This window comes from Pelophylax lessonae, assembly GCF_965119305.1.
Source record: "Pelophylax lessonae genome assembly, chromosome: 1".
NCBI lineage: Eukaryota > Metazoa > Chordata > Amphibia > Anura > Ranidae > Pelophylax > Pelophylax lessonae.
In genome coordinates this window covers 894,754,062-894,779,288 of record NC_138768.1, presented here as the reverse complement: position 1 = coordinate 894,779,288, position 25,227 = coordinate 894,754,062, and the positions used below count along the sequence as shown (strand labels likewise).

Genomic DNA, 25,227 nt, shown 5'->3' with positions numbered 1-25,227 from the left:
CACTGGGGCCAACACTTTTGTGAAGGCCCAAGGAGCAGCGGCGAGACCAAAGGGTAACGCCACAAATTGATAATGCTCCTCTCCCATGGCAAAGCGAAAGAAGCGCTGGTGACTGGCGCATATTGGAATGCGAAGGTAGGCATCCTTGATGTTGATAGAAGAGAGAAAATCCCCGATGTAGGGACGCCACTACTGTGCGCATGGACTCTATACAGAACTTCTCTACCCGCACAAAGCAGTTTAGCGCCTTGAGGTCCAGAATTGGATGCATTGGGGCTAATAAGCTATCTGGGGACAAGTGCAGGTTGGAAGGGAAGAACCTTTCCAGAGGATAGGACCGAAACTCGATCTTGTATTTGGACCGAATGACTTTGTGCACCAACTTGTCCTGTACCAGGGAGGTCAACAGATCCGGAAACCAGTGAAGACGTCCCCCTACCCCAGATACCAGTGAAGGCGTCCCTTCATGTCGCCCTCTGAGCCCCTTCATTAAGGCCAGCATAATAGGAAATAGCCCCCTTAAAAGGGGGCCACCCGCCGTGACGCACAGGCAGGGTACCCTGATGGTCCCGCAGCACTAAAAAGGGGCAGGTGCCCTACACAATAACGGCGGCATGGCTATCAAAAAACAAACCGCCCCCCACAGCGCCACCCTTTCCAAGGGAGGCAACAAGCTAGCCTAGTAGGCTGCGGCCTACATTTTTGTGGAGGCCCAGCCACAAGTGCATGGATCCCAGCTAGGCAGATGCCCAAAAGAAGAGTGGGGGCTCCAGCAAACCTCACTGCAGCTGCCCCCCCAACGGAGGTGCCCGACTCGGCCCCATGGCCTAGTAGGCCGCAAGCCTTGGCCTAAATTTTCTTGAGCGCGAGCCCCAGTGGAGCCAACCACCCAGGGGCAGCGGAGGGGAGGGCAGATGCCAAAACAGAGGGTTGAGGCTTCAGCCACCCTCACTGGTGTCGTCCCACATAGCTCGCGACCAGTAAGCCTCAGCCTAAATTTTTGGCCGGATCTATCCACGTGAGGCGTGAATGCTAAACCATCTACTCCCCCAGCCCAACAACTGCAGCAGGGAGTCCAAAGGACATCCCTGCCCTAATCATCAACCCCCAGGGTGGCAAGGAACCCTGCTCAACCCCCCCGCTGCACACCAGGAAAAACCCGGCCAGCAGCAACTCCAACAAGCCCCCCTTAGAAGCATGTTGAAAAAGCCAGGTCATAACCTCACCAAGGAAGGGGGGGGGGGCCGGAAGACCCACAGTGACCAACAAAATTTTAGAGGGGCTGGGGGGAAGGAGGGGACCTGGGGGTCCCACCGTTTCCCCAAAACCCTCCAGGGGAAGAGGGGGGACAGCTACTTACCATACCAGGAACAAGGTGGGCACCGATCCTGACAGACCACCGCTCCATCGGAAAGGGGGGGGGGGGGGTCGGCCAGGTGGAACGCTGCGACTTAGCAGGTCGGCACCAGGTCATATGCACCCTCGCGAGCCATTTAACTTGCGGGTCAGCCCCTGTCCAGTGGGGCTATGTTGCTGCAGACCTAGCGCAGAGCTGAGGCCTGCGCGCACTCGCTGGCCCCACTGCGGGGACCCTCTGGATCTAGATTATCCAGTCAGTCGCCCAGTCCAGCAGTTGATTGTAGATTCTCACAGGAACAAAATAACAAAGATAGGAAAAAATTGCCAGGACCAGAGATCCCAGCAAGGAACTAGGTCCTTACTCCTGACTAGGCAGAAAAAAAAAGTGCCTATAGCTGAGAGTGGGAGTATTGGCGTGGTCAAGCTTCTTCCTGCCACGTGTTCTACTCCTGTAGGGGGCAGTATTATCCAATGGTCAAGAAAATAAGGAGCTGTATCCGCCAATGAACGAAAGAGAAATGGGGGAGGATATTTATCAGGCAAATCAGACTACCTCCCGTGTAGTCTCTGCCATATAGAGGCTTACAATATATTTGGGGCCTGTGCTTCTAGAGGCTTACAGTATATTTGGGGCCTGTGCTTCTGTTTTCCCGGGCAGTCAGCTGCAACAGATTTATCACTGAAGAATGCTTTTTATCATGCTTGATTATTAAAATGTATAGATTTCTTACATATTTGCTCCACTTTTTCGGATGTCTGTTTGCCTTAAAAGTCCTGCCAACCAGGGGAACTCCTTTTGTTTGTATCACTGAAGATGAGGCAGACTCTTCCCCCGAAGAGACAAGATTATGAAATGTGGTCAGGGTCAGGTGTCATCCTGTCATAGGGCGACTTCAGAGCAGCTAAAGGAGGAATTTATGACTCTTTCTAATGGATCGGAGGCACCATCTGTCTCGCTGATCCTGTTGCACATTACTTTGCTGTGTGATAATTATCAAATGCCCTCCATTGTATTTGATCTCCTTTGTAGCGACACTCGGGTACCAAAGCCTAACCCCCACGAGGGGCTACACCACCATTACTGTCTTTCATCTTCATACCCTCCCTGCTGGTGTAAGTGAACCAGTGACCGACCACACGCCCCCCCCCCCCCCCCAATGTTGAAGTTACGAGAGGTACAGACAGGGCACAATGAGAGTCTGCAGAGACATGGTCACGTGGGAAAGGGGTGAGAGGCTGCAGAGACAGGGCCACATGAAAGCGGTAAAGGGTTGAGAGGCTACAGTCACAAGCGAGAGAGGAGGAGTGAGGGACAAAGCCACAAGAAAGAGGATAGGGTAACAGGTTGCAGACACATCCCGCATGGAAAAAAGAAGGGGTGAAAAGGTACTAGGATTTAATCATTGTTGGTATAGGGGTGAGAGGCTGCAGAGACACCACCAAATGGGGAGACAGGAGGAGAAGTGAGAGGCTGCAGAGACCTCACATGGGAGAGAGTATTAAGGGGCTGCAGAGACACCACCACATAGGAGACAGGAGGAGTGAGGGGCTGCAGAGACACCACCACATAGGAGACAGGAGGAGTGAGAGGCTGCAGAGACACCATCAAATGGGAGACAGGAGTGAGAGACTGCAGAGACACGACCACATGGGAAACAGGAGGAGTGAGAGGCTGCAGAGACACCACTACATGGAGACAGGAGGAGTGAGAGGCTGCAGTATTAAAGCACACAGGAGGGTGGTGACAGCAGATGCCACATGTGAGGAGATGGTGGGGGTGATAGCCTTGTGACCTTCCTGGGCCACATTGGAAGAAGAGGACCTGTTTTAGGCCACATTGGAAGTGGAGGACCTGTCTTGGGCCACACATAACATACAGTAACAATAGGGAGAGCTGGTGAGAGGATGATAACGATCACTGATATAGATAATGGACCGATCGGAGGAATAAAACATTTTTTTTTTGTAATTTTTTATTATAAAAGTAAAAGAAAACATAAAACAAGTGCGATATGTGAAACGGATTCTGACTAACGCATCGATATCTGGTTGGATGGATGGATGGAGGAGCGGTTCTCAATGAACTCTCGAGGTGCTCTTCAGATATTTGGGTTCTAATTTTGCTCCTTGTGTTATTCATCCTTGGAGATAGTCGCTCACATATCTCAGTACTGTTGTAAACCGATGACATGAAGAAGGGGTGATTTCTCTTTGGGAAGATGACACTTATAATAAAAGTAACTTGCCACACGTGTTCGCTGAGTGTAAGCGTATTTTTACAAAAAAAAAAATGAATTTTAGTTTTGGATTTTGTGTTGAGCCACATTCATAGCATCTTGGGCTGCAGGCTGGACACCCCCTGGCTTATCTGTCACAGGAAGTCGCCAATATTAGGGAATATTATAACTGGGGCACCAACATAAACCAATTTCCAATAATCGCCAAGAAAGACAGTCCACTTTCCTCACAATGATGAGAAATGGCCAATCATTGAGTTCTTTTTATTGCAGTTTAAGACATCATTAAAACACAGAATGAAGATCTTCAGCAGTAAGCCTGGTGCTGGGTGTAGCTCGGGCTCCATGTGGACAGAAGGGATCAGTCACTTTGGAAGTGAAGGTAACAATGGTCACTATTGGTAATGTTGCTCCCTCCCCATACTGAACAGTTGATCCGTGTTTTACGGATGGAGCAGTTTTGTGAGGGAAATTTTGTTACTCTGACCTGCCCCCATCTAAGTAAACAATAAACCATCCATCTTGTAATGACTGGTCCAGCCATTCTCATGCAGGGTTCCTCCAGGGATAGCTAGGGGTTCCTTGAAATGTGGCTAACTGACCTCCCATGTGATGGTGCCAGCATAGTTCCAGGTCCAAAGCCACTTGGCAGAGCCAGTGATATGACTGCAAGGGTGTCATTCTGGCCACTCCGATAAGGGAGGAGTTCTTCACACTTACCACCACTAATGACCATCAATAGATTCATTTTACAAGGGGCTCCCTGAGACCTGAAAATTATTCCAAGGGTTCCTCTGGGGCTGGACTAGTCAATGGTAACACGTGATTTATTGAAAGGGCTCCTCTGTGGCTGGAATAGTCATTGGTAACACTTGACTTATTGAAAGGGCTGCTCTGGGGCTGAACTAGTCAACAGTAACACGTGAATTATTGGAGGCGTTCCTTTGGGGCTGGACTAGTCAATGGTAATGCGTGAATTACTGAAAGGGTTCCTCTGGGGCTGGACTAGTAAATTGTAACACTTGAATTGTTGAAAAGGTTTCTTTGGGGCTGGAGTACTCAATAGTAAGGCATGAATTATTGGAAAGACTCCTCTGGGGCTGGACTAGGCAATGGTAACACATGAATTATTGGAAGAGTTCCTTCTTGTAGAGGGTGAGGAATCGGTCTTCACAATGAGAGCTCCCCTAGGAGCAGATTACAGACAATGGCCAGTTGTGGGGTGGAGGCTGGAAGGTGGACATGGCCTGGCTCACACACCTTGGAGAACATCATTCCTCTGTGTCAGAGCCAATGTTTTCTGGGGTATTGGGCCTCATTCACATGCAGCAATTTACTGTCATGGGGCTGACAGGTGTTGCACGCAGCCCAGTGCTGGCAATCTCATAGCTGTATCTAGGGACACAACCACGGCACCCAATGTGATATCACTGTGAGTGCACAGCCCTGAACGCACAGTGTCTGGGTTTGGGGCCCTGCAGCCCCACTGATGTTACATTAAGAGCAGCCGTTAGGAAATGGCCTATACGGGGGGTGCACACAACACCTGTGCCAGGAAATCAGGGGCCAAGGAATAAAATGCTGCATGTGAATGAGGCGTTATCGTGTCCTACATCAGAGGAGAGGGATCTGGAGAAGGAAGGAAGGTGGGAAGACAAAGAAGACACATGGGGGTTGGGGGACACAGTCAGACCTCCATAACTCAGTGCGACCCAATAATACTCCGTACAGTCCGAGCAACAACAGCATTTTACATAGAACACAGCATAAAATACATCCAAAATAAAACCAGAGGTTGTACAGCGCACGACTCAAATCTAACGACTACATTATAATATACAGGGGAGGGGATTGTACAGAACCATGGGGGGGATCATACATGAGGGCAATAATAATACGAGGAATCATTGAATACAACAACAGGTCAGAATCTCACAATACAGTCCAGAGGGTAAGGGACTGGAGTCCATGCCTTGGCCGCTCTAGGGTGGGGGATGATATAATACGGGGGAGGGGTAGATTGTATGATACATCATCCCACCCAATGACCCATCAAGAATATATCACATAGGGCCTCATATAACATATGACCCCGTAAAATGGCTGGTCTAGGGTGGGGGAGGAGGTGGTCATGTGATACAGGGGAGAGGGGTAGATTGTATAATCTAGAATTTACTACATAGGAAAACATATAATACAAGGACTGGCACACAATCCCGGGAAGGCCTTGTACACTGCAAGGACCGGCACACAATACCGAGAGGGCCTTGTACAGTACAAGGACCGGCATTCAATACCAAGGGAAAGCCTTGAGCAGTACAAGGACCGGAACACAATAACGGGAAGGCCTTGTACACTGCAAGGACCGGCACACAATACCGGGAGGGCCTTGTACTCTGCAAGGACGGGCACACAATACCGGGAAAGCCTTGTACTCTGCAAGGACGGGCACACAATACCGGGAAGGCCTTGTACGGTACAAGGACCGGAACACAATACTTTGAAGGCCTTGTACTCTGCAAGGACTGGCACACAATACCGGGAAGGCCTTGTACGGTACAAGGACCGGAACACAATACCGGGAAGGCCTTGTACAGTACAAGGACTGGCATACAATACCGGGAGGGCCCTATACAGTAGAAGGACCGGCATACAATACCAGGGGGGCCTTGAACACTGCAAGGACAAGAACACAATACTAGGAGTGCCTTGTATGGTACAAGGACCGGCATACAATACCAAGGGAAAGCCTTGTACTGTACAAGGACCGGCATACAATACCAGGAGGGCCCTGTACACTGCAAGAACAAGAATACAATACCAGGAGTGCCTTGTATGCTACAAGGACCGGCATACAATACCGGGAGGGCCCTGTACAGTACAAGGACTGGCATACAATACCGGGAGGGCCTTGTACACTGCAAGGACAAGAATACAATACCAGGGGGGCCTATGGTACAAGGACCGGCATACAATACCGAGGGAAAGCCTTGTACAGTACAAGGACCGGCATACAATACCGGGAGGGCCTTGTACAGAACAAGGACCGGCATATAGTACAAGGACCAGCATACAATACCGGGAGAGCCTTGTACACTGCAAGGACCGGCATATAGTACAAGGACCGGCATACAGTACAAGGAGGGTCTTATACACTGCAAGGATTGGCATATAATACAGCAATCAGTATATAATACAAGGACTGGAATACAATGCAGGATCACTTATATAATACATAGTCCTGATATATATATAATACAGGAACCCAGTATGGGGGAGGGGGAATTAAGCACACTGCAGGAACCGTCCAGAATATTTCACACCAGGGAATACAAGATGGCTGCCATGTGAAGAGATATTATTGGACAAATACTGACATGGACTCCTCCGGCCCGGTCTCATTCAGTGACTGATGTATACAAAGCAGCAGGACAAGATTCAGGGACTGGCACATGAAATGGGAGTCCCACCACTCCTCCACATCTTCTACTGCTCCGGGAGGGTGAAGGTGACACAAGGATGTAGATGAGAGATGATCACAGTATGAAAAAGTCTTTCTGAGAGCCCAGAGATCAGGCTCCCGGGTTCAGGGGTGGGAATACAGTATGGAGGGCTGATATCCGATTGGGGGTGGTGTCTCCATGATCTGGAGTCCTCATCTCTTCATCTGAAGGGTTTGGGGGGAGGTGGGTACAGTTATTGGCTTTCTTGCAGTCCTTCTCCATTAGTGTTTGCAGGACACCCTCGAGCCTGTTCATCCAATGCCAGCTGTATGGCCCAAATACTGAGCGGACGCATATATGCCAGGGAGCGGAAGACATTCTTCTCACCGTACGCTTCCGGAGTCTGGAAGGACATTCCCAGCCGCTCCCAAACCGTACGGTAACATCCCTCTGCCGTTGTCAAGCCTTCCTCCAGGAGCCCCTGCAAACACACAAAGCATCACATCAATGAACTGCCAACATCTAAAACCTGAGAGATACTATGCACACCCAACTGGTAGACTTCCTCTGAAACCTGAGAGATACTACGCACCCAACTGGTAGACTTCCTCTGAAACCTGACAGATACTACGCACCCAACTGGTAGACTTCCTCTGAAACCTGAGAGATACTACGCACATCCAACTGGTAGACTTCCTCTGAAACCTGAGAGATACTACGCACATCCAACTGGTAGACTTCCTCTGAAACCTGAGAGATACTACGCACATCCAACTGGTAGACTTCCTCTGAAACCTGAGAGATACTACGCACCCAACTGGTAGACTTCCTCTGAAACCTGACAGATACTACGCACCCAACTGGTAGACTTCCTCTGAAACCTGAGAGATACTACGCACATCCAACTGGTAGACTTCCTCTGAAACCTGAGAGATACTACGCACATCCAACTGGTAGACTTCCTCTGAAACCTGAGAGATACTACGCACATCCAACTGGTAGACTTCCTCTGAAACCTGAGAGATACTACGCACCCAACTGGTAGACTTCCTCTGAAACCTGAGAGATACTACACACCCAACTGGTAGACTTCCTCTGAAACCTGAGATATACTACGCACCCAACTGGTAGACTTCCTATGAAATCTGACAGATACTTCGCACCCAACTGGTAGACTTCCTATGAAACCTGACAGATACTACGCACCCAACTGGTAGACTTCCTCTGAAACCTGAGATGCTAAACACCCAACTGGTACACTCCATCTGAAATCTAAGCGATACTACACACCCAACTGGTAGACTATCTAAAACCTGAGAGCTACTATGCACCCAACTGGCAGACTCACATCTGAAACCCGAGATACTACGCAGGCCCCTCCCTATACCCTACATCTCCCTGCAGGCCCCCTTCCTTGTCCATCATCTCCTGATACTGCATACCCAACTGAAAGACTTTATCTGAAACCTAAGAAATACTACGCACCCAACTGGTAGACTTCCTCTGAAACCTTAGAGATACTACGCAGCCCCGCCCTCCCTCCCCCATACCCTACATCTCCTACAGGCCCCATTCCCTGTCCATCATCTCCTGCAGGCTCTACCCTGTACCAAAAATTATCCTGCAGGCCCCAATGCTTGTCGTCCACCATCTTCTGAAGGCCCTACCCTTTGCCCTCTCCAATATGTCCCATCCACTGCCTTCCACCATCTCCTACAGGCACCACCCATTGCCCACCTACCATTTCTTACAGGCACCACCCACTGCCCTCCCACCATGTCCTGCAGGCCGCACCGTCTGCAATAGGCCCACCTTTTGACTTCCACTGCTTCTAGCAGTCCCACCGCTGCCATCGATTACAGTAGACAGTATTTAAGGCAGATGGTTAATAAAGAACAATTACCGTTCCACAGCAGCTTCTCAAAGGCTTCTTTTCCCCAGCTCACCTCAATCTCTATCATAAATATCTTTCTCAATCTTCTAATACTTTGCATGTTCACCTCAATCTCTACTATGTGTCCCCCTCAACCTTCTATACTGTGGGTGTCCACCTCAGTCTGCACCATAAGTGTATTTCTCAATAACAATAATAAAAATAAGAAACATGTTATACTTACCTCCTCTGTGCAGTTGGTTTTGCACAGGGCAGTCCAGATCCTCCCCTTCTCAGGTCCCTCTTCGGCTCTCCGGGCCCCTCCCACCCTGCGAGTGCCCCCACAGCGAGCAGCTTGCTATGGAGGCACCAGAGCCCCAAGTCACAGCTCCGTGTATCCATTCAGACATGGAGCTGTGATTCGCCCCCACCCCCATCTCTCCTTAATGGCTAACTGACTTTGATTGACAGCAGCAGATGCCAATGGCGCTGCTGCTGTATCTTAGCCAATGAGGAGGGGAGTGAAACAGTCGTGGACATCACTGGATCGAGAGGAGGCTCAGTATTAGGGGGGTGAGGGAGGCTGCTACACACAGAAGGTTTTTTACCTTAATGCAGAATGCACCTTCTTCCTTTAAAACCCGTTTAAACTCTACCATAAGAGTTTTCCTCAGTCTTCTATACTCTGCGTGTCCATCTCATTCTCTACCACACAGAGCGCCCATACACCACACAGAAAAAAGCCTGACACTGCAGAGGAAAACCCCAACACAACAGACACTTATGGTAGAGATTGAGGTGGACTCACTTATGGTAGAGATTGAGGTGGACTCACTTATGGTAGAGATTGAGGTGGACTCACTTATGGTAGAGATTGAGGTGGACATGCACAGTATAGAAGGTTGAGAAGGACACTCATGGTAGAGATTGAGGTGGACTCATGGTAGAGATTGAGGTGGACTCATGGTAGAGATTGAGATGGACTCACTTATGGTAGAGATTGAGGTGGACTCACTTATGGTAGAGATTGAGGTGGACTCATGGTAGAGATTGAGGCGGACTCACTCATGGTAGAGATTGAGGTGGACATGCACAGCATAGAAGGTTGAGAAGGACACTCATTGTAGAAATTGAGGTGGACTCACTCATTGTAGAGATCGAGGTGGATATCTGATAAACACATTTTCCTGCTTCAGTCTTTCCCAAATATCTCTCAGAGAGGATCTCAGATACCTTTACGGAGTATCTGGTGTATGTAGCAGTTTGTGGGACTCCTTGTAGTTGGTAGGGCTATATTGCCTCATGCCCCCCCAGCCTGGACAAAGCTGTGATAAGCAAACATTACACCTCCTGTCGCCATGCAATTGTAAGCTCCAGCGTGACCAATCAGAAAATTGACTAAGCCTTTACACTCTGGCAAAGACTTTAGGATTGCCTACAGGATATGTGGTTAGGTAGTCCTTGCCATATGGACAACTGTAAGCACCAGCAGGCAATGCAGGGGAGATCTGAGTCCCCTTCTCTAGTATTACCGGAGTAACTTGTAACAGATCACCCCATAAAAGAGATTAGAGAGACAACAACCCAACAAAGCCCTCCTACCTCATGTATCATGGTAGCCGCCAGTCCGTACACCACCCCGATCCACACCTCATCTGACTGGACGCTGGAAGTATCCACACTGCCATCTGGGCGCATTCCATTTACCGCACCCATCTGTCCATCCGCAAACCGCTTCACATTCAATTCATAGATGGTCTTCAGGGAGCTGACCACGTGTGCGCTGGGGAACACCTACAAAACCAGCAGAACCAAGACAGGCCAGCGTTACCCAGAGAGATCTACTCCAAACACCCCGAACCCTGAGAGCTTACCAATGAAGAACCAGATTGGGAATCAACGTCTGGGAGTCCAGACTCTACCCATATCTCTGGAAACTTCCAGGTGAACCATCTCATGGTTACACGACCAAGGTCCCAGCTGAATGCATTGTCTGTCTCACCAATATCGTACCTCAGTCTTTCCACAGCCCAGGCCGCATGCTCGGAGGAACCAATGGCCAGCGCACTGGTCTGACATGACGCTGTTATAATAAGTCTGATCCCCGCAGTCGTAGTTATAATACTTTCCTGGGAAAGAAAAAAAAGAAAATAATGTTCAACTGTCCAGAACTGGTGGATGGATTTCTCCCTATCTCCCTCATAGTCACTGTCAACACTTTCTGCAACCTCCTACAGGCCCCACCCCCTGCACATTACCATTTCCTACAGGTCCCACCCTCTGCCATCCACCATCTCCAACAGGCCCCACCCTCTGCCCTCATATCTGGCAGGCCCCAGTCCATGTCTGTTACCATCCAATACAGGCCCTAGCCCCTGCCTTCCCCTATCTACTGCGGGTCCAACCCCCTGCTCTCCACATCTTGCACTTTACCTTTAGCAAGCCCAATCCCATACCCTACATCTCCTGCAGGCCCCACCCCCTTGTCCTTCACTATCTCTGGCAGGTCCCACCCCGTACCCAACATTTCCTGCAGGCCTCACCGCTTGTCCTCCACCATCTTCTGCAGGCCCTACACTTTGCTTTCTCCAATATGCCCCACCTACTGCCTTCCAACATCTCCTACAGGCTCCACCCACTGCCCTCCCACCACCTCCTACAGGCATCACCTACTGCTCTCCCACCATCTCCTGCAGGCCACACCCTCTGACTTCCACTGTTTCCAACAGTCCTACACCCACCATCTCTTGCTACACCCTTCTCTATCTCCGGCAGCCCCTCTACCATCTCTCCTACCTTCTCCCACAGTTCCCCTATGTCCGCTGGAGTGCAGCAGACAGTATTTAAGGCTGGGGAAAGGGGGGGGGGGGTGTCATAAATAACTATTACCGTTCCACAGCAGCTTCTCAAAGGCTTCTTTTCCCCGGCTAAGAATATCAGAGAATTTATTGTAGGTGGTGGTGTCACCCAGGAGATCCGCCATCTGACACGTCATACACACCGCTGCCAGCCAGAGACCCCCACAGTACGAGCTGAGAGGGGGTGGGGGCAAAAGGGAAGGAGGAGGATGGAGTAATGGGAAAGGGAAGGAGAGACATGGGGAGAGGGGTAAGAAGGAAGAAGAGAGGAGGGAGGGGCAAGAGGGAAAGATGGAGTGATGGGAGGGAGAAAGAAGAGATGGTCAGTATACAATGACCCAAAAAGGGACCCAAGAAGTGAGCAGGCAGTGCTGGCCTCTCTGATTGGAAAGCCCAGCATTCTCTGCAGACTCAGCCTCGTGGAAGTATTTCGTTTCAAATGCTATTTAGTAAAAAAAAGAATCTATAGAAGAATCTAAAAATGATATAAAAGATCAGGTTGTAGAAAGGTAATCATTCCCAAGGGGAGTCTCCCTTGATTGTCCCCGCCCTCACCTTGGTCCTGTCATCACCCAACCATCATATGTCTGGTCAGCGAAGCCGGAGTTCTCAATCAGACCATCGCCATCCTGATCAAATCTCAGAGACGACTCCATGACCACCTTATGGAGACAAATATCACAGACACATCAAGCACTGCCAATGACATTTCACCAACCCATCATGTGATATTTACCTGGCAGATCGGCCACATGTCTCGGAGGTAGGAGGAGCTCTTGGTCATGTGATAGTCTCGATAGGCTTGCAGCACAAATTTGAGATTTAGGTCCTTCCAGTCGGCGGTGTCATGGATGATGTAGGCGTTGAGTCTCTGCCACGGTTCGTCATCTAGGGAATCGGGAATAAGATTAGGGGGGAGCAGAGACAGACATGGAGGACAAAAGAGGGAGGAGTAGAGATGGATATGAAAGACAGGAGATGAACATGGAGGTAGGAGTAGAGTTGGACATGCAGGACAGGAGAGGGAGGAGCAGAAATGGAACACAGGAGAGGGAGGAGTAGAAATTGACATGGAAGACAGGAGAGGGAGGAGTAGAGATGGACATGGAGGACAGGAGAGGGAGGAGTAGAGATGGACGTGGAGGACAGGAGAGGGAGGAGTAGAGATGGACGTGGAGGACAGGAGAGGGAGGAGTAGAGATGGACATGGAAGACAGGAGAGGGAGGAGTAGAGATGGACATGGAGGACAGGAGAGGGAGGAGTAGAGATGGACGTGGAGGACAGGAGAGGGAGGAGCAGAAATGGAACACAGGAGAGGGAGGAGTAGAGATGGACATGGAGGACAGGAGAGGGAGGAGTAGAGATGGACGTGGAGGACAGGAGAGGGAGGAGTAGAGATGGACATGGAGGACAGGAGAGGGAGGAGTAGAGATGGACATGGAGGACAGGAGAAAGAGGAGTAGAGATGGACGTGGAGGACAGGAGAGGGAGGAGTAGAAATGGACATGGAGGACAGGAGAGGGAGGAGTAGAGATGGACATGGAGGACAGGAGAGGGAGGAGTAGAGATGGACGTGGAGGACAGGAGAGGGAGGAGTAGAGATGGACATGGAAGACAGGAGAGGGAGGAGCAGAAATGGACATGGAAGACAGGAGAGGGAGGAGTAGAGATGGACGTGGAGGACAGGAGAGGGAGGAGCAGAAATGGACATGGAGGACAGGAGAGGGAGGAGTAGAGATGGACATGGAGGACAGGAGAGGGAGGAGCAGAAATGGAACACAGGAGAGGGAGGAGTAGAAATTGACATGGAAGACAGGAGAGGGAGGAGTAGAGATGGACATGGAGGACAGAAGAGGGAGGAGTAGAGATGGACATGGAGGACAGGAGAGGGAGGAGTAGAGATGGACGTGGAGGACAGGAGAGGGAGGAGTAGAGATGGACATGGAAGACAGGAGAGGGAGGAGTAGAGATGGACATGGAAGACAGGAGAGGGAGGAGTAAAAATGGAAAAAATTGATATGGAGGACAGGAGAGGGAGGAGTAGAGATGGACATGGAGGACAGGAGAGGGAGGAGTAGAGATGGACGTGGAGGACAGGAGAGGGAGGAGTAGAGATGGACATGGAAGACAGGAGAGGGAGGAGTAGAGATAGACATGGAAGACAGGAGAGGGAGGAGTAGAGATGGACGTGGAGGACAGGAGAGGGAGGAGCAGAAATGGACATGGAGGACAGGAGAGGGAGGAGTAGAGATGGACATGGAGGACAGGAGAGGGAGGAGTAGAGATAGACATGGAGGACAGGAGAGGGAGGAGCAGAAATGGACATGGAGGACAGGAGAGGGAGGAGTAGAAATTTACATGGAAGACAGGAGAGGGAGGTGTATAGATGGACATGGACAGGAGAGGGAGGAGTAGAGATGGACGTGGAGGACAGGAGAGGGAGGAGCAGAAATGGACATGGCAGACAGGAGAGGGAGGAGTAGAGATGGACGTGGAGGACAGGAGAGGGAGGAGCAGAAATGGAACACAGGAGAGGGAGGAGTAGAAATTGACATGGAAGACAGGAGAGGGAGGAGTAGAGATGGACATGGAGGACAGGAGAGGGAGGAGTAGAGATGGACGTGGAGGACAGGAGAGGGAGGAGTAGAGATGGACATGGAAGACAGGAGAGGGAGGAGTAGAGATGGACATGGAAGACAGGAGAGGGAGGAGTAGAGATGGACATGGAAGACAGGAGAGGGAGGAGTAGAGATGGACATGGAAGACAGGAGAGGGAGGAGTAGAGATGGACATGGAGGACAGGAGAGGGAGGAGCAGAAATGGACATGGAGGACAGGAGAGGGAGGAGTAGAGATGGACATGGAGGACAGGAGAGGGAGGAGTAGAGATGGACATGGAGGACAGGAGAGGAAGGAGCAGAAATGGACATGGAGGACAGGAGAGGGAGGAGCAGAAATGGACATGGAGGACAGGAGAGGGAGGAGCAGAAATGGACATGGAGGACAGGAGAGGGAGGAGTAGAGATGGACATGGAGGACAGGAGAGGGAGGAGCAGAGATGGACATGGAGGACAGGAGAGGAAGGAGCAGAAATGGACATGGAGGACAGGAGAGGGAGGAGCAGAAATGGACATGGCAGACAGGAGAGGGAGGAGTAGAGATGGACGTGGAGGACAGGAGAGGGAGGAGCAGAAATGGACATGGCAGACAGGAGAGGGAGGAGTAGAGATGGACGTGGAGGACAGGAGAGGGAGGAGCAGAAATGGACATGGAGGACAGGAGAGGGAGGAGTAGAAATTTACATGGAAGACAGGAGAGGGAGGAGTAGAGATGGACATGGACAGGAGAGGGAGGAGTATAGATGGACAAAGAGGACAGGAGAGGGAGGAGTAGAGATGGACATGGAGGACAGGAGAGGGAGGAGTAGAGATGGACATGGACAGGAGAGGGAGGAGTATAGATGGACATGGAGGACAGGAGAGGGAGGAGTAGAGATGGACACGGAGGACAGGAGAGGGAGGAGTAGAGATGGACATGGAAGACAGGAGAGGGAGGAGTAGAGATGGACATGGAAGACAGGAGAGGGAGGAGTAGAGATGAACATGCAGGGCAGGAGAGGGAGGAGCAGAAATGGACATGGAAGACAGGAGAGGGAGGAGTAGAGATGGACATGCAGGGCAGGAGAGGGAGGAGTAGAGATGGACATGGACATGAGAGGGAGGAGTAGAGATGGACATGGACATGAGGGAGGAGTAGAGATGGACGTGGAGGACAGGAGAGGGAGGAGTAGAGATGGACATGGAGGACAGGAGAGGGAGGAGTAGAGATGGACATGGAGGACAGGAGAGGGAGGAGCAGAAATGGACATGGAGGACAGGAGAGGGAGGAGTAGAAATTTACATGGAAGACAGGAGAGGGAGGAGTATAGATGGACATGGACAGGAGAGGGAGGAGTAGAGATGGACGTGGAGGACAGGAGAGGGAGGAGTAGAGATGGACATGGAGGACAGGAGAGGGAGGAGTAGAGATGAACATGCAGGGCAGGAGAGGGAGAAGTAGAGATGGACATGGACAGGAGAGGGAGGAGTAGAGATGGACGTGGAGGACAGGAGAGGGAGGAGTAGAGATGAACATGCAGGGCAGGAGAGGGAGGAGTAGAGATGGACATGGACAGGAGAGGGAGGAGTAGAGATGGACGTGGAGGACAGGAGAGGGAGGAGCAGAAATGGACATGGAAGACAGGAGAGGGAGGAGTAGAGATGGACATGCAGGGCAGGAGAGGGAGGAGTAGAGATGGACATGGAGGACAGGAGAGGGAGGAGCAGAGATGAACATGCAGGGCAGGAGACAGACATGAACAGAAGAGGGAGGAGTTAGGGGTCCTCTCACCTGGGTCACCAACATCATGTGGGACCACACTTCTCGTCTTCACAGGAGCCAAAGCCCCGCTCATTAAATAACGTCTCTGCTCCAGATCCTGCTGGAGAACCGCCGCCGCTGGAGGAAAGACAAATGTTCCATGTAAGAGGATTATTCGATTGGAAAGAGCTCAGGAAACGATATTGGAAGGATTTCAAATAAAAAAACCTGATATATAATCTAAGAACCTCTGTGGAACGCATCAGATATAATCCTGGAACCTGACGGCTAGGAGGCAGAAGAGGGTGGAGCAGCGAAAGCCAAGGAGGACAGGAGAGGGAGGAGTTGGGGGCTGGTCACTCACCCATATCATACTGCAGACTGAGCTCCAACTGTGGCCACAGCATGATGAGTGCAAACGAGGCGTAGAAATGTACATCGTAGGTGTTATACATCCGATACTCCTGACCTGCCAGAGAAAGGACCAGACATTACATTGGGGTAACTGTACAGAATGAACTGTTACTTTGTACCCCCTCCCCCCTATATAGAATGGTGACTTCCTGGTCTCCTGTTCCCTCCCCCCTGTATATAATGGTGAATTCCAGACCACTCCAGAAGTGGGAACACCCCGAGGTTGGTGGAAACCGAGGAAGAACCATAGATAAATGAGAGCTGGTAACTCCTCCCATACATAAAGATCACTATACTGCCCTCTTCAGGGGGTTAATGTCTACACACTGGTTGTTGAATGAATATTATAGCTGATATAGGAGGAAGAGATGGCGGTACGCACCCTCCAGGTAGGCAAAGCGCCCGTACTCCTCCAGGAGACTTTTCATGCCGGGGATCTCCTTCTCTCCAATCTTCATCAGATCATCGTCCTCAGAGCTGTCAGCCGGGACTTCCACCCACACTGTCCCACCATCCGCCATAAAATACAGTTCATTGAACAATGCCGACTTGTACCAGGATGGGAGCCGCCTATGAGGGGCAGAAGAAGGGGGGCATGAGGTGGGGGTGGGGGAAGGATTCATATTCTAGATTGGTGGAGGCTGTGAGGGAGAAGACCTGCGTGTGATCTTCCTTCATTCATTCATTACAATCTCAGCTCCGGTAACACCACATGGAACACAGAATCTACTCCATTCTCACGTACTGGTTATTCTAGAGATCTGTAATTACCACTGGACCTAAAGATGGAGATGCCACAGCTGGACCTATAGATGGAGGACACCACAGCTGGACCTATAGATGGAGGACACCACAGCTGGACCTATAGATGGAGGACGCCACCGCTGAACCCATAGTCGGAAGATGCCACTGCTGGACCTATAGAACGGAGCCACCACTGCTGGACCTATAAGAATGGAGCCGCCACTGCTGGACCTATAGGGACGGAGGCGCCACTGCGGAGCAAAGCAGTCACCGCTGGACCTATAGGACGGAGCCGCCACCGCTGGCCCTACAGATCTAGCCACCACTGCTGGACCTAAAGACGAAGCCGCCACTGCTGGACCTATAGATGGAGCCACCACCGCTGGACCTACAGATCTAGGCACCACCGCTGGACCTATAGACTGAACGTCACTGCTGGACCTAAAGACAGAGCTGCCACTGCTGGGCCTATAGATGGAGTGCCACCCCTGGACCTACAGATGGAGTGCCACCCCTGGACCTACAGATGGAGCACCATCGCTGGTCCTATAGGACAGCGCTGCCACCCCTGGACCTATGGATGGGGCCAACACTGCTGGACCCATAGTCGTAGTGCCAATGCTGGACCTTTTAGGATGGAGCCGCCACTGCTGGGCCTATACACAGAGCGCCTCTACAGGATCAACAGACAGAGCACCTCCACAGGATCTACAGAGCGCCTTTACTAGACCTATAGAAGAAGTGCCTCCGCTGGACCTATAGATGTATGTGGCCCCCACCGTACACCATATCCCTCTGCATATTTAGTCATATCTCTCAGTACATACTCATCTCTCATATCTATCAGTACATACTCATCTCTCATATCTATCAGTACATACTCATCTCTCATATCTCTCAGTACATACTCATCTCTCATATCTATCAGTACATACTCATCTCTCATATCTATCAGTACATACTCATCTCTCATATCTCTCAGTACATACTCATCTCTCATATCTATCAGTACATACTCATCTCTCATATCTATCAGTACATACTCATCTGTCAGGATTGGGTCTTGCCAGGCGTCTATCCTCCGTTCCCATTCCTCATAGTGGAACAAACCGTAATGACAAAGAACTGATGCCGCATTCCCCTGACTGCCGAAAAAACGTGTGTACCGTCTGCAGACAGAGAAAAGGATAACACAGACAGGGCACATTGCAGTAACATGACTCTTCTCATGGACAAATCTGCAATCTAAGCTATAAACAATCATTTTTTTGGGAAGGAATATCCAACCAAATTGGAACAAACTCATCTCTGTCTCTTATGTGGAATGATCGTTTATGATGGTCAGTGGTGTACGTTGATAGTCAACGGTACAGGTCAATGGTGATGGTTAGGGGTGGACGGTGAAGGTCAGTGGTGGACAGTGATAATCAATGGTGATGGTTAGGGGTGATGGTCAGTGGTGTACAGTGAAGGTCAGTGGTAAAGGTCTGTGGTGTATGGTGAAGGTCAGTGGTGGACGGTGATGGTCAGTGGTGGAGGTCAGTGGTGAAGGTCTGTGGTGTATGGTGAAGGTCTGTGGTGTATGGTGAAGGTCAGTGGTGGACGGTGATGGTCAGTGGTGTATGGTGAAGGTCAGTGGTGAAGGTCAGTGGTGAAGGTCAGTGGTGAAGGTCAGTGGTGGACAGTGAAGGTCAGTGGTGAAGGTCAGTGGTGAAGGTCAGTGGTGAAGGTCAGTGGTGTATGGTGAAGGTCAGTGGTGGACAGTGAAGGTCAGTGGTGGACGGTGATGGTTGCCGAGATGGGACAGACACATACCGACAGTACTCTCTCTCTCCTGAACCGAAGCGGACCCGGGGCATGTCCCAGGACAGGCAGAATTCCAAAGTCCCGCGTCCCCCGGAGCTCACAGAGCACCCTCCTGCCACTCCCGCTGCAATCTTCTTCCCCTTCACCGTGTGAGAACTCGGGCCTGTGCCATTATTATATCATTGTTACAATACAGAATTTATAGAGTGACAACAGTTTATAGAGCATTTAAAAAAAAAAAAGAAAGGGAGACAGTAGAGTTACAGTACAATTCAATACAAGAGAGTTAGGATGGTCCTGCCCCTGGGAGCTTACAGTCTAATCGGGAGGGGCAGGTGATCCAGGGTTCGGGGTAGATTCAGCCTCCTCTATTTCAGGAATCCCAGAATTTGTCTGCTCACAATTTATTCTGCAACATAAGACAGCACTAGGAACCCGTGTACACTGTATGTGTTCCGGGAGCTCTAAACTAAGGCACATGGCTTCAGAGCTTAAATGTCCCTGGATGTGCGCCCCCTAGTGTGATGAATAGTGGAACATTTAGGGGCGTTTCTAGAAACAATCTCAAAGCAAAGTGGAGATTTCTGTGTGTGTCTGGGGGTTCCCAGGATGCACCAGAATGATCTTTAATATTCGGATGGTAGGTACCGATCCCTTTTGGTGACCCCTATTATACAACTGGGAAAAGAAAACAGGAAGAAGACCTTCAGGACTTGCGTGAACCCTTTTCCTTGTGTGTCCCGAAAGATGAACCCTTTCCTTGTGTGTCCCAGGAGGTGTCCAGCTTTAGTGGAGAGCTCATTGTATCTGCTACTGCAATGTGTACAGAGATCTGTTCCCTGATTGGTGGATGCAGCACTGATGAGAACCACATGAGTAGACAGGTACACTTTGTGATCCCAACACTTACTAGGAGTTGAGTTCAAACGTCCGTCTTCCAGCAAGTCTTTCCAAATGTCCTGTCCCATCCCATTGGGGTCAAACTCCGTACAGTGGGACACGTGTATCCCTGGCTGGGGGAGAAGCACACAACTGATCACCCAATGCGACTCCACCAATGACCCCCCCCCCCCGATCTGATTGCCCAATGTGAATCCACCATTGACCCCACTGACCTGATCGCTAAATGTGACCCAACCAATGACCCCCCTGATCTGATCGCCCAATGTGAATCCACCAATGACCCCACTGATCTGATTGCCCAATGCGACTCCACCCATAAACCCCCTGATCTGATCGCTAAATGTGACCCAACCAATGACCCCCCTGATCTGATTGCCCAATGCGACTCCACCAATAAACCCCCTGATCTGGTCAACCAATGTGACCCCACCAATGACTCCCCTGATCTGATCACCCAATGTGACTCCACCAATCAGCCCCCTGATCCAAAATCCCAAAGTGATGCCACCAATAAAGTCCCTCATCCAACCATCCAATGTGATGCAACCAATGAGCCGCATGATCCGGCCGCCCAATGTGACACCAGCAATAAGACCACTGATTAAATTGGTTATTGTGAAGCCACCAATGAAACCCCCATCAGACCGTTTAATTGTGCCGCTAGCAGTAACCCCCTCATGCAACCGACCAATGTGATGCCACCAATAAGCCTCCTCATTTGACCACCTATAGAGATGCCACCAATGATGCCTCTGATCTGACTGGTAAATGTGAGGCCACTGAGCCCACTGATTTGACGGATGCCACCAATGAGCTCTGTCCCCCATCATGTGATTTCTCCCAAGTAGAACTCACTTGTATAATGATCCTTCCCACTTACCCTCTTTTGAATGGCTATGGACCTTGAAAATGACCCTCATCATGTGATCCCTCCCACTTATCCTCTTTCGTACAGTTATGGACCTTGATAATGACCCTCGCCATGAGAATCCTCCCCTCACCTAACCCCTCTTGTAACATATGGATCTTGATAATGACACTCATCCCTTGATCCTTCCTGCTTATCCTCTTTTGTATGGCTATGGTCCTTGATAATAACCCTCTTCATGCAATTCTTCCCCCACCTAACCCCTCTTGTAACATATGGATCTTGATAATGACCCTCATCCTTTGATCCCTCCTGCTTACCCTCTATCGTATGGCTATGGACCCTGATTAATGACCCTCATCATATGATTCCTCCTGCTTACCCTCTTTCATACGGCAATGGACCTTGATAATGACCCTCATCATGTGATATCAACCAACTACCCTCTTTGGTACCGTTATGGACTTTGATAATGACCCTCGTCATGCGATTCCTCCCCTCACTTACCCTCTCTCGTACGGCTATGCCCAGAGTGAATGCATTGACGGCGGTACAGTGATGAAGCAGCACACCAGACACTGCCTCCCCCTCTCTGCTGAGATGGAATGGCTCATTCCAATGGCCTCCAGCCTTGTCCGTCTTGGTGCCGCTTCCATTCCTCATGGTGAACATGATGGTCACTTCAGCCTCCTCATCGCCAGAATTCTCTACATCCCAAACAAAAATGGCCAGCGGCAGTGAAGAGTCCTAAAGAAGAGGAGATGTTACATAATTGGAAAGGTTAAGTAAGAACTCCGCTCTACAGCAAAACTCTCCTGCAGTTTCTAATAACATAATAGCATGCACTAAACCCATAAACAGTATAGTATCTGCTTATGAAGATTAGAAAAATAGAAATTTTGTAAGAACTTACCGTAAAATTATTTTAAAATTTTTTAGCTGGTCCCCTCCTGTTGGGGTTGTTTTCCCCCTTGGTTATTTTGCTTTCCTGGGTTTGTTGCTCCTGTTGAGCTTTCCTGTTACCCAGAGTGTTACCTTTCTGGTTCAGATAAGGTTCTTTTCTCTGACCTGGGTGCTGCGTTGCCTTTGAGACGGTTACGTTTCCCACCCCTCATGTCTACACTGCTTTGGGACGTCCCAGTAGTGAAGACTGTATGAGTGGGCGGCGACTGTCAGAGGACGCAAGAGAAAATAGAATTTTTGTAAGAACTAACCGTAAAATTATTTTCTCTGAGTCCTCTGACAGTCGCCGCTCCCGCCCCTCTTTTGGGGTTTATGGACCTATATACTGCTTTCTACCAAACTGAGTTGGGAATGCTGCTAGCAGGGGGTATTGGACCAGAGGGACAGCCCCCTGTAGGTGTGTCTATGCAAAGTTTTGCGAACGTTTCTAACAAAATCTTCTGCCTAGCTTACTTCTTTGGATAAGACCAATACCCAGTAGTGAAGACTGTATGAGTGGGCGGCGACTGTCAGAGGATGTAAGAGAACGGAGAAAAGGAGCATGATGAAGAGGGAAGTCTGAGCTGAAAACACCCAATAAGGTGGCTCTCATAAAAGTCCCACGTCTCCCATAGGCGACCATACTCCCAAACAAACCGCCTATAAAAATGGCAGTGCAGTCAGTAGGACTTCTTCGGAAACCTATCTTTGGATAGGAAGGTACCGTGTGTGCAGTTCTGGATACCACAAAGTACTAGCACAGTACTACCTTGTAAGCTGCTTCCAAAGTCAAAATTTTGATAGAACATTTTGTTACTGGTGATTGTACGGCCTTCCAGGGCTCCAGCTGCTCAAAGGACTACAGGAAAAGTCTGTTACAGGGAGTAAAAAAAAAAACAAATTCTCTCTCTAGTCCATGAGGGACACAGGAAGTCTTTAACCTTCAGGACATCCAAAAGCAGTAAAACTGGGAGGTGGGAAACACTGCAAATGCGTGTTAACGGGCCCAAGAAATTAGAGAACTGGGGACTGCCAGGGGCTCCAAGAGTTGCTTGAGGGAGCTTACACCCACAGTTGGTATCAGGTAAGTCTGAAACTGGTAGAACATAGAGAACATGTTAAAAGACAACCAGCTAGCAGACTTGCAAATCTGGGAAACAGTTGCCTGATGATGAAAAGCCCGACAGGTGTCCTCAGATCTAGTAGAGTGCGCCTTGAGCGGATAGTGGAACCCGGTCCTCAAGACAAACTTTTAACGATCGTCTGCCTTACAGATCTAGTAGAGGACGTGTTGACAGGAGAGCGGAACCCAGTCCTCGAGGCCATAAGCTTCGATGATGATCAGCCTTACATATCTAGCAGCAGGTGCCATGAGAGGAGAGTGGAATTTGGTCCTCGAGGCCATAAGCTTCGATGATGATCAGCCTTACATATCTAGCAGCAGGTGCCATGACAGGAGAGTGGAATTTGGTCCTCGAGGCCATAAGCTTCGATGATGATCAGCCTTACATATCTAGCAGCAGGTGCCATGACAGGAGAGTGGAATTTGGTCCTCGAGGCCATAAGCTTCGATGATGATCAGCCTTACATATCTAATAGAGGGCGCCTTGACAGGAGAGTGGAACCCAGTCTCGGAGAACATAAGCCTCGATGATGGTCTTTGCCTTACATATCTAGCAGTGGGTGCCATGACAGGAGAATAGAACCCGGTCCTTGAGGCCATAAGCTTTGATGATGGTCTGCCTGAGCTACCTACAGATGGAAGAAGCTAAAGAAACACTTAGAGTCCATCCAGGGTGACAAAAAGAGAATCTGTTTTTCTGCACTACATGAACTACATCCAGATAATGGAAGGAAATTTCCTTTGAGTGAACTGCAGCCAGATAGATGGAACTATAGAAGAACTATAGAAGAACTATGTAATGATGTCCTGGCTTAGATGAAAGACACAAATTACCTTCGGCAAGAATACCTCCTGGGCCTCAAAACAACCTTGTTACTATGAAGAACCAGAAAGGGGGGTTCTTACAGGAAAGCCACCAGTTCAAACACCTGTCTTGCAGAGGTGATGGCTACAAGGAATGCCACCTTGTGGATGATAAAAGAGAATGGAATGTCTTCTAAAGGGTTCAGAAGCACAGAAAGAACCAGATTCAGATCCCACAAAGCGAGAGGGGAATGGACAGAGGGGGCCACATCAGAGACCGCCTGTACAAAGGTGTTAATCAGCGTTACAGGTCAATGGTCTCCTAAACAGAAAAGAAACCTGACCTCTGATACTGAAGAAAGCCAAACGCTGGTCCAGATCCAGCTGCAGGAAGGAGAGCCTGGGGATGGAAGCCTCGAAACTCACCAAGTCAAATAAGCCTTCCAAGTATAATAGACGTTGTGGATTGAAGGCTTCTCAGCTTTTATCAATGAAGGAACAACAGATTCAGCTCCACAGAGATCTGTGGATATGTGTGGTGACACAGAAAGGTTGGAGGTGCGATGGAGATATTTCCTTGATTGTGGCTCACTAATGTACAAACCCAATTCCAAAATAGTTGGGACGCTGTACAAATTGTGAATAAAAACAGAATGCAATGATGTGGAAGTTTCAAATTTCAATATTTTATTCAGAATACAACATAGATGACATCAAATGTTTAAACTGAGAAAATGTATCATTTTAAGGGGAAAATAAGTGGATTTTAAATTTCATGGCATCAACACATCTCAGAAAAGTTGGGACAAGGCCATGTTTAGCACTGTGTGGCCTCCCCTCTTCTTTTTATAACAGTCTGCAAACATCTGGGGACTGAGGAGAAGGTGCTGAAGTTTAGGAATAGGAATTTTGTCCCATTCTTGTCTAATACAGGCTTCTAGTTGCTTCTGTCTTAGGTCTTCTTTGTCACATCTTTCTCTTTATGATGCGCCAAATGTTTTCTATGGGTGAAAGATCTGGACTGCAGGCTGGCCATTTCAGTACCCGGATCCTTCTTCTACGCAGCCATGATGATGTAATTGATGCAGTATGTGGTCTGGCATTGTCATGCTGGAAAATGAAAGGTCTTCCCTGAAAGAGACGACGTCTGGATGGGAGGATATGTTGTTCTAGAACTTGGATATACCTTTCAGCATTGATGGTGCCTTTCCAGATGTGTAAGCTGCCCATGCCACACGCACTAATGTAACCCCATACCATCAGAGATGCCGGCTTCTGAACTGAACGCTGAGAACAACTTGGGTTGTCCTTGTCCTCTTTAGTCCGGATGACATGGCGTCCCAGTTTTCCAAAAAGAACTTCAAATTTTGATTCGTCTGACCACAGAACAGTTTTCCACTTTGCCACAGACCATTATAAATGAGCCTTGGCCCAGAGGAAACGCCTGCGCTTCTGGATCATGTTTAGATTTGGCTTCTTTTTTGGCCTACAGAG

The 25,227-nt window shown here is 49.6% G+C and overlaps 3 protein-coding genes across 3 annotated transcripts in view; all 3 read right to left on the bottom strand.

Moving 5' to 3' along the window:
- LOC309550973 (uncharacterized protein) overlaps nt 1–25,227 on the bottom strand; it is a gene marked incomplete at both ends in the record, with an annotated part of 360,984 nt that overhangs the window by 77,799 nt on the left and 257,958 nt on the right. The gene's annotated exons all lie outside the window — the stretch shown is intronic.
- Nucleotides 1–25,227, bottom strand: part of TLN1 (talin 1) — a 510,560-nt gene that overhangs the window by 264,280 nt on the left and 221,053 nt on the right. The gene's annotated exons all lie outside the window — the stretch shown is intronic.
- GBA2 (glucosylceramidase beta 2) overlaps nt 7,058–25,227 on the bottom strand; it is a 138,940-nt gene continuing 120,770 nt past the window's right edge. The window contains exons 7-19 of the mRNA XM_082266298.1: nt 21,372–21,611; nt 20,004–20,106; nt 19,103–19,256; nt 18,331–18,456; nt 16,926–17,113; nt 16,494–16,598; nt 16,160–16,267; nt 12,507–12,658; nt 12,326–12,432; nt 11,802–11,944; nt 10,926–11,041; nt 10,515–10,706; nt 7,058–7,520 (exon numbers count right to left, since the gene is read on the bottom strand). Of these exons, the coding sequence (XP_082122424.1) occupies nt 7,293–7,520; nt 10,515–10,706; nt 10,926–11,041; nt 11,802–11,944; nt 12,326–12,432; nt 12,507–12,658; nt 16,160–16,267; nt 16,494–16,598; nt 16,926–17,113; nt 18,331–18,456; nt 19,103–19,256; nt 20,004–20,106; nt 21,372–21,611 (1,962 nt within the window). The 3' untranslated portion in view covers nt 7,058–7,292. The remainder of the gene's footprint in view (nt 7,521–10,514; nt 10,707–10,925; nt 11,042–11,801; nt 11,945–12,325; nt 12,433–12,506; nt 12,659–16,159; nt 16,268–16,493; nt 16,599–16,925; nt 17,114–18,330; nt 18,457–19,102; nt 19,257–20,003; nt 20,107–21,371; nt 21,612–25,227) is intronic.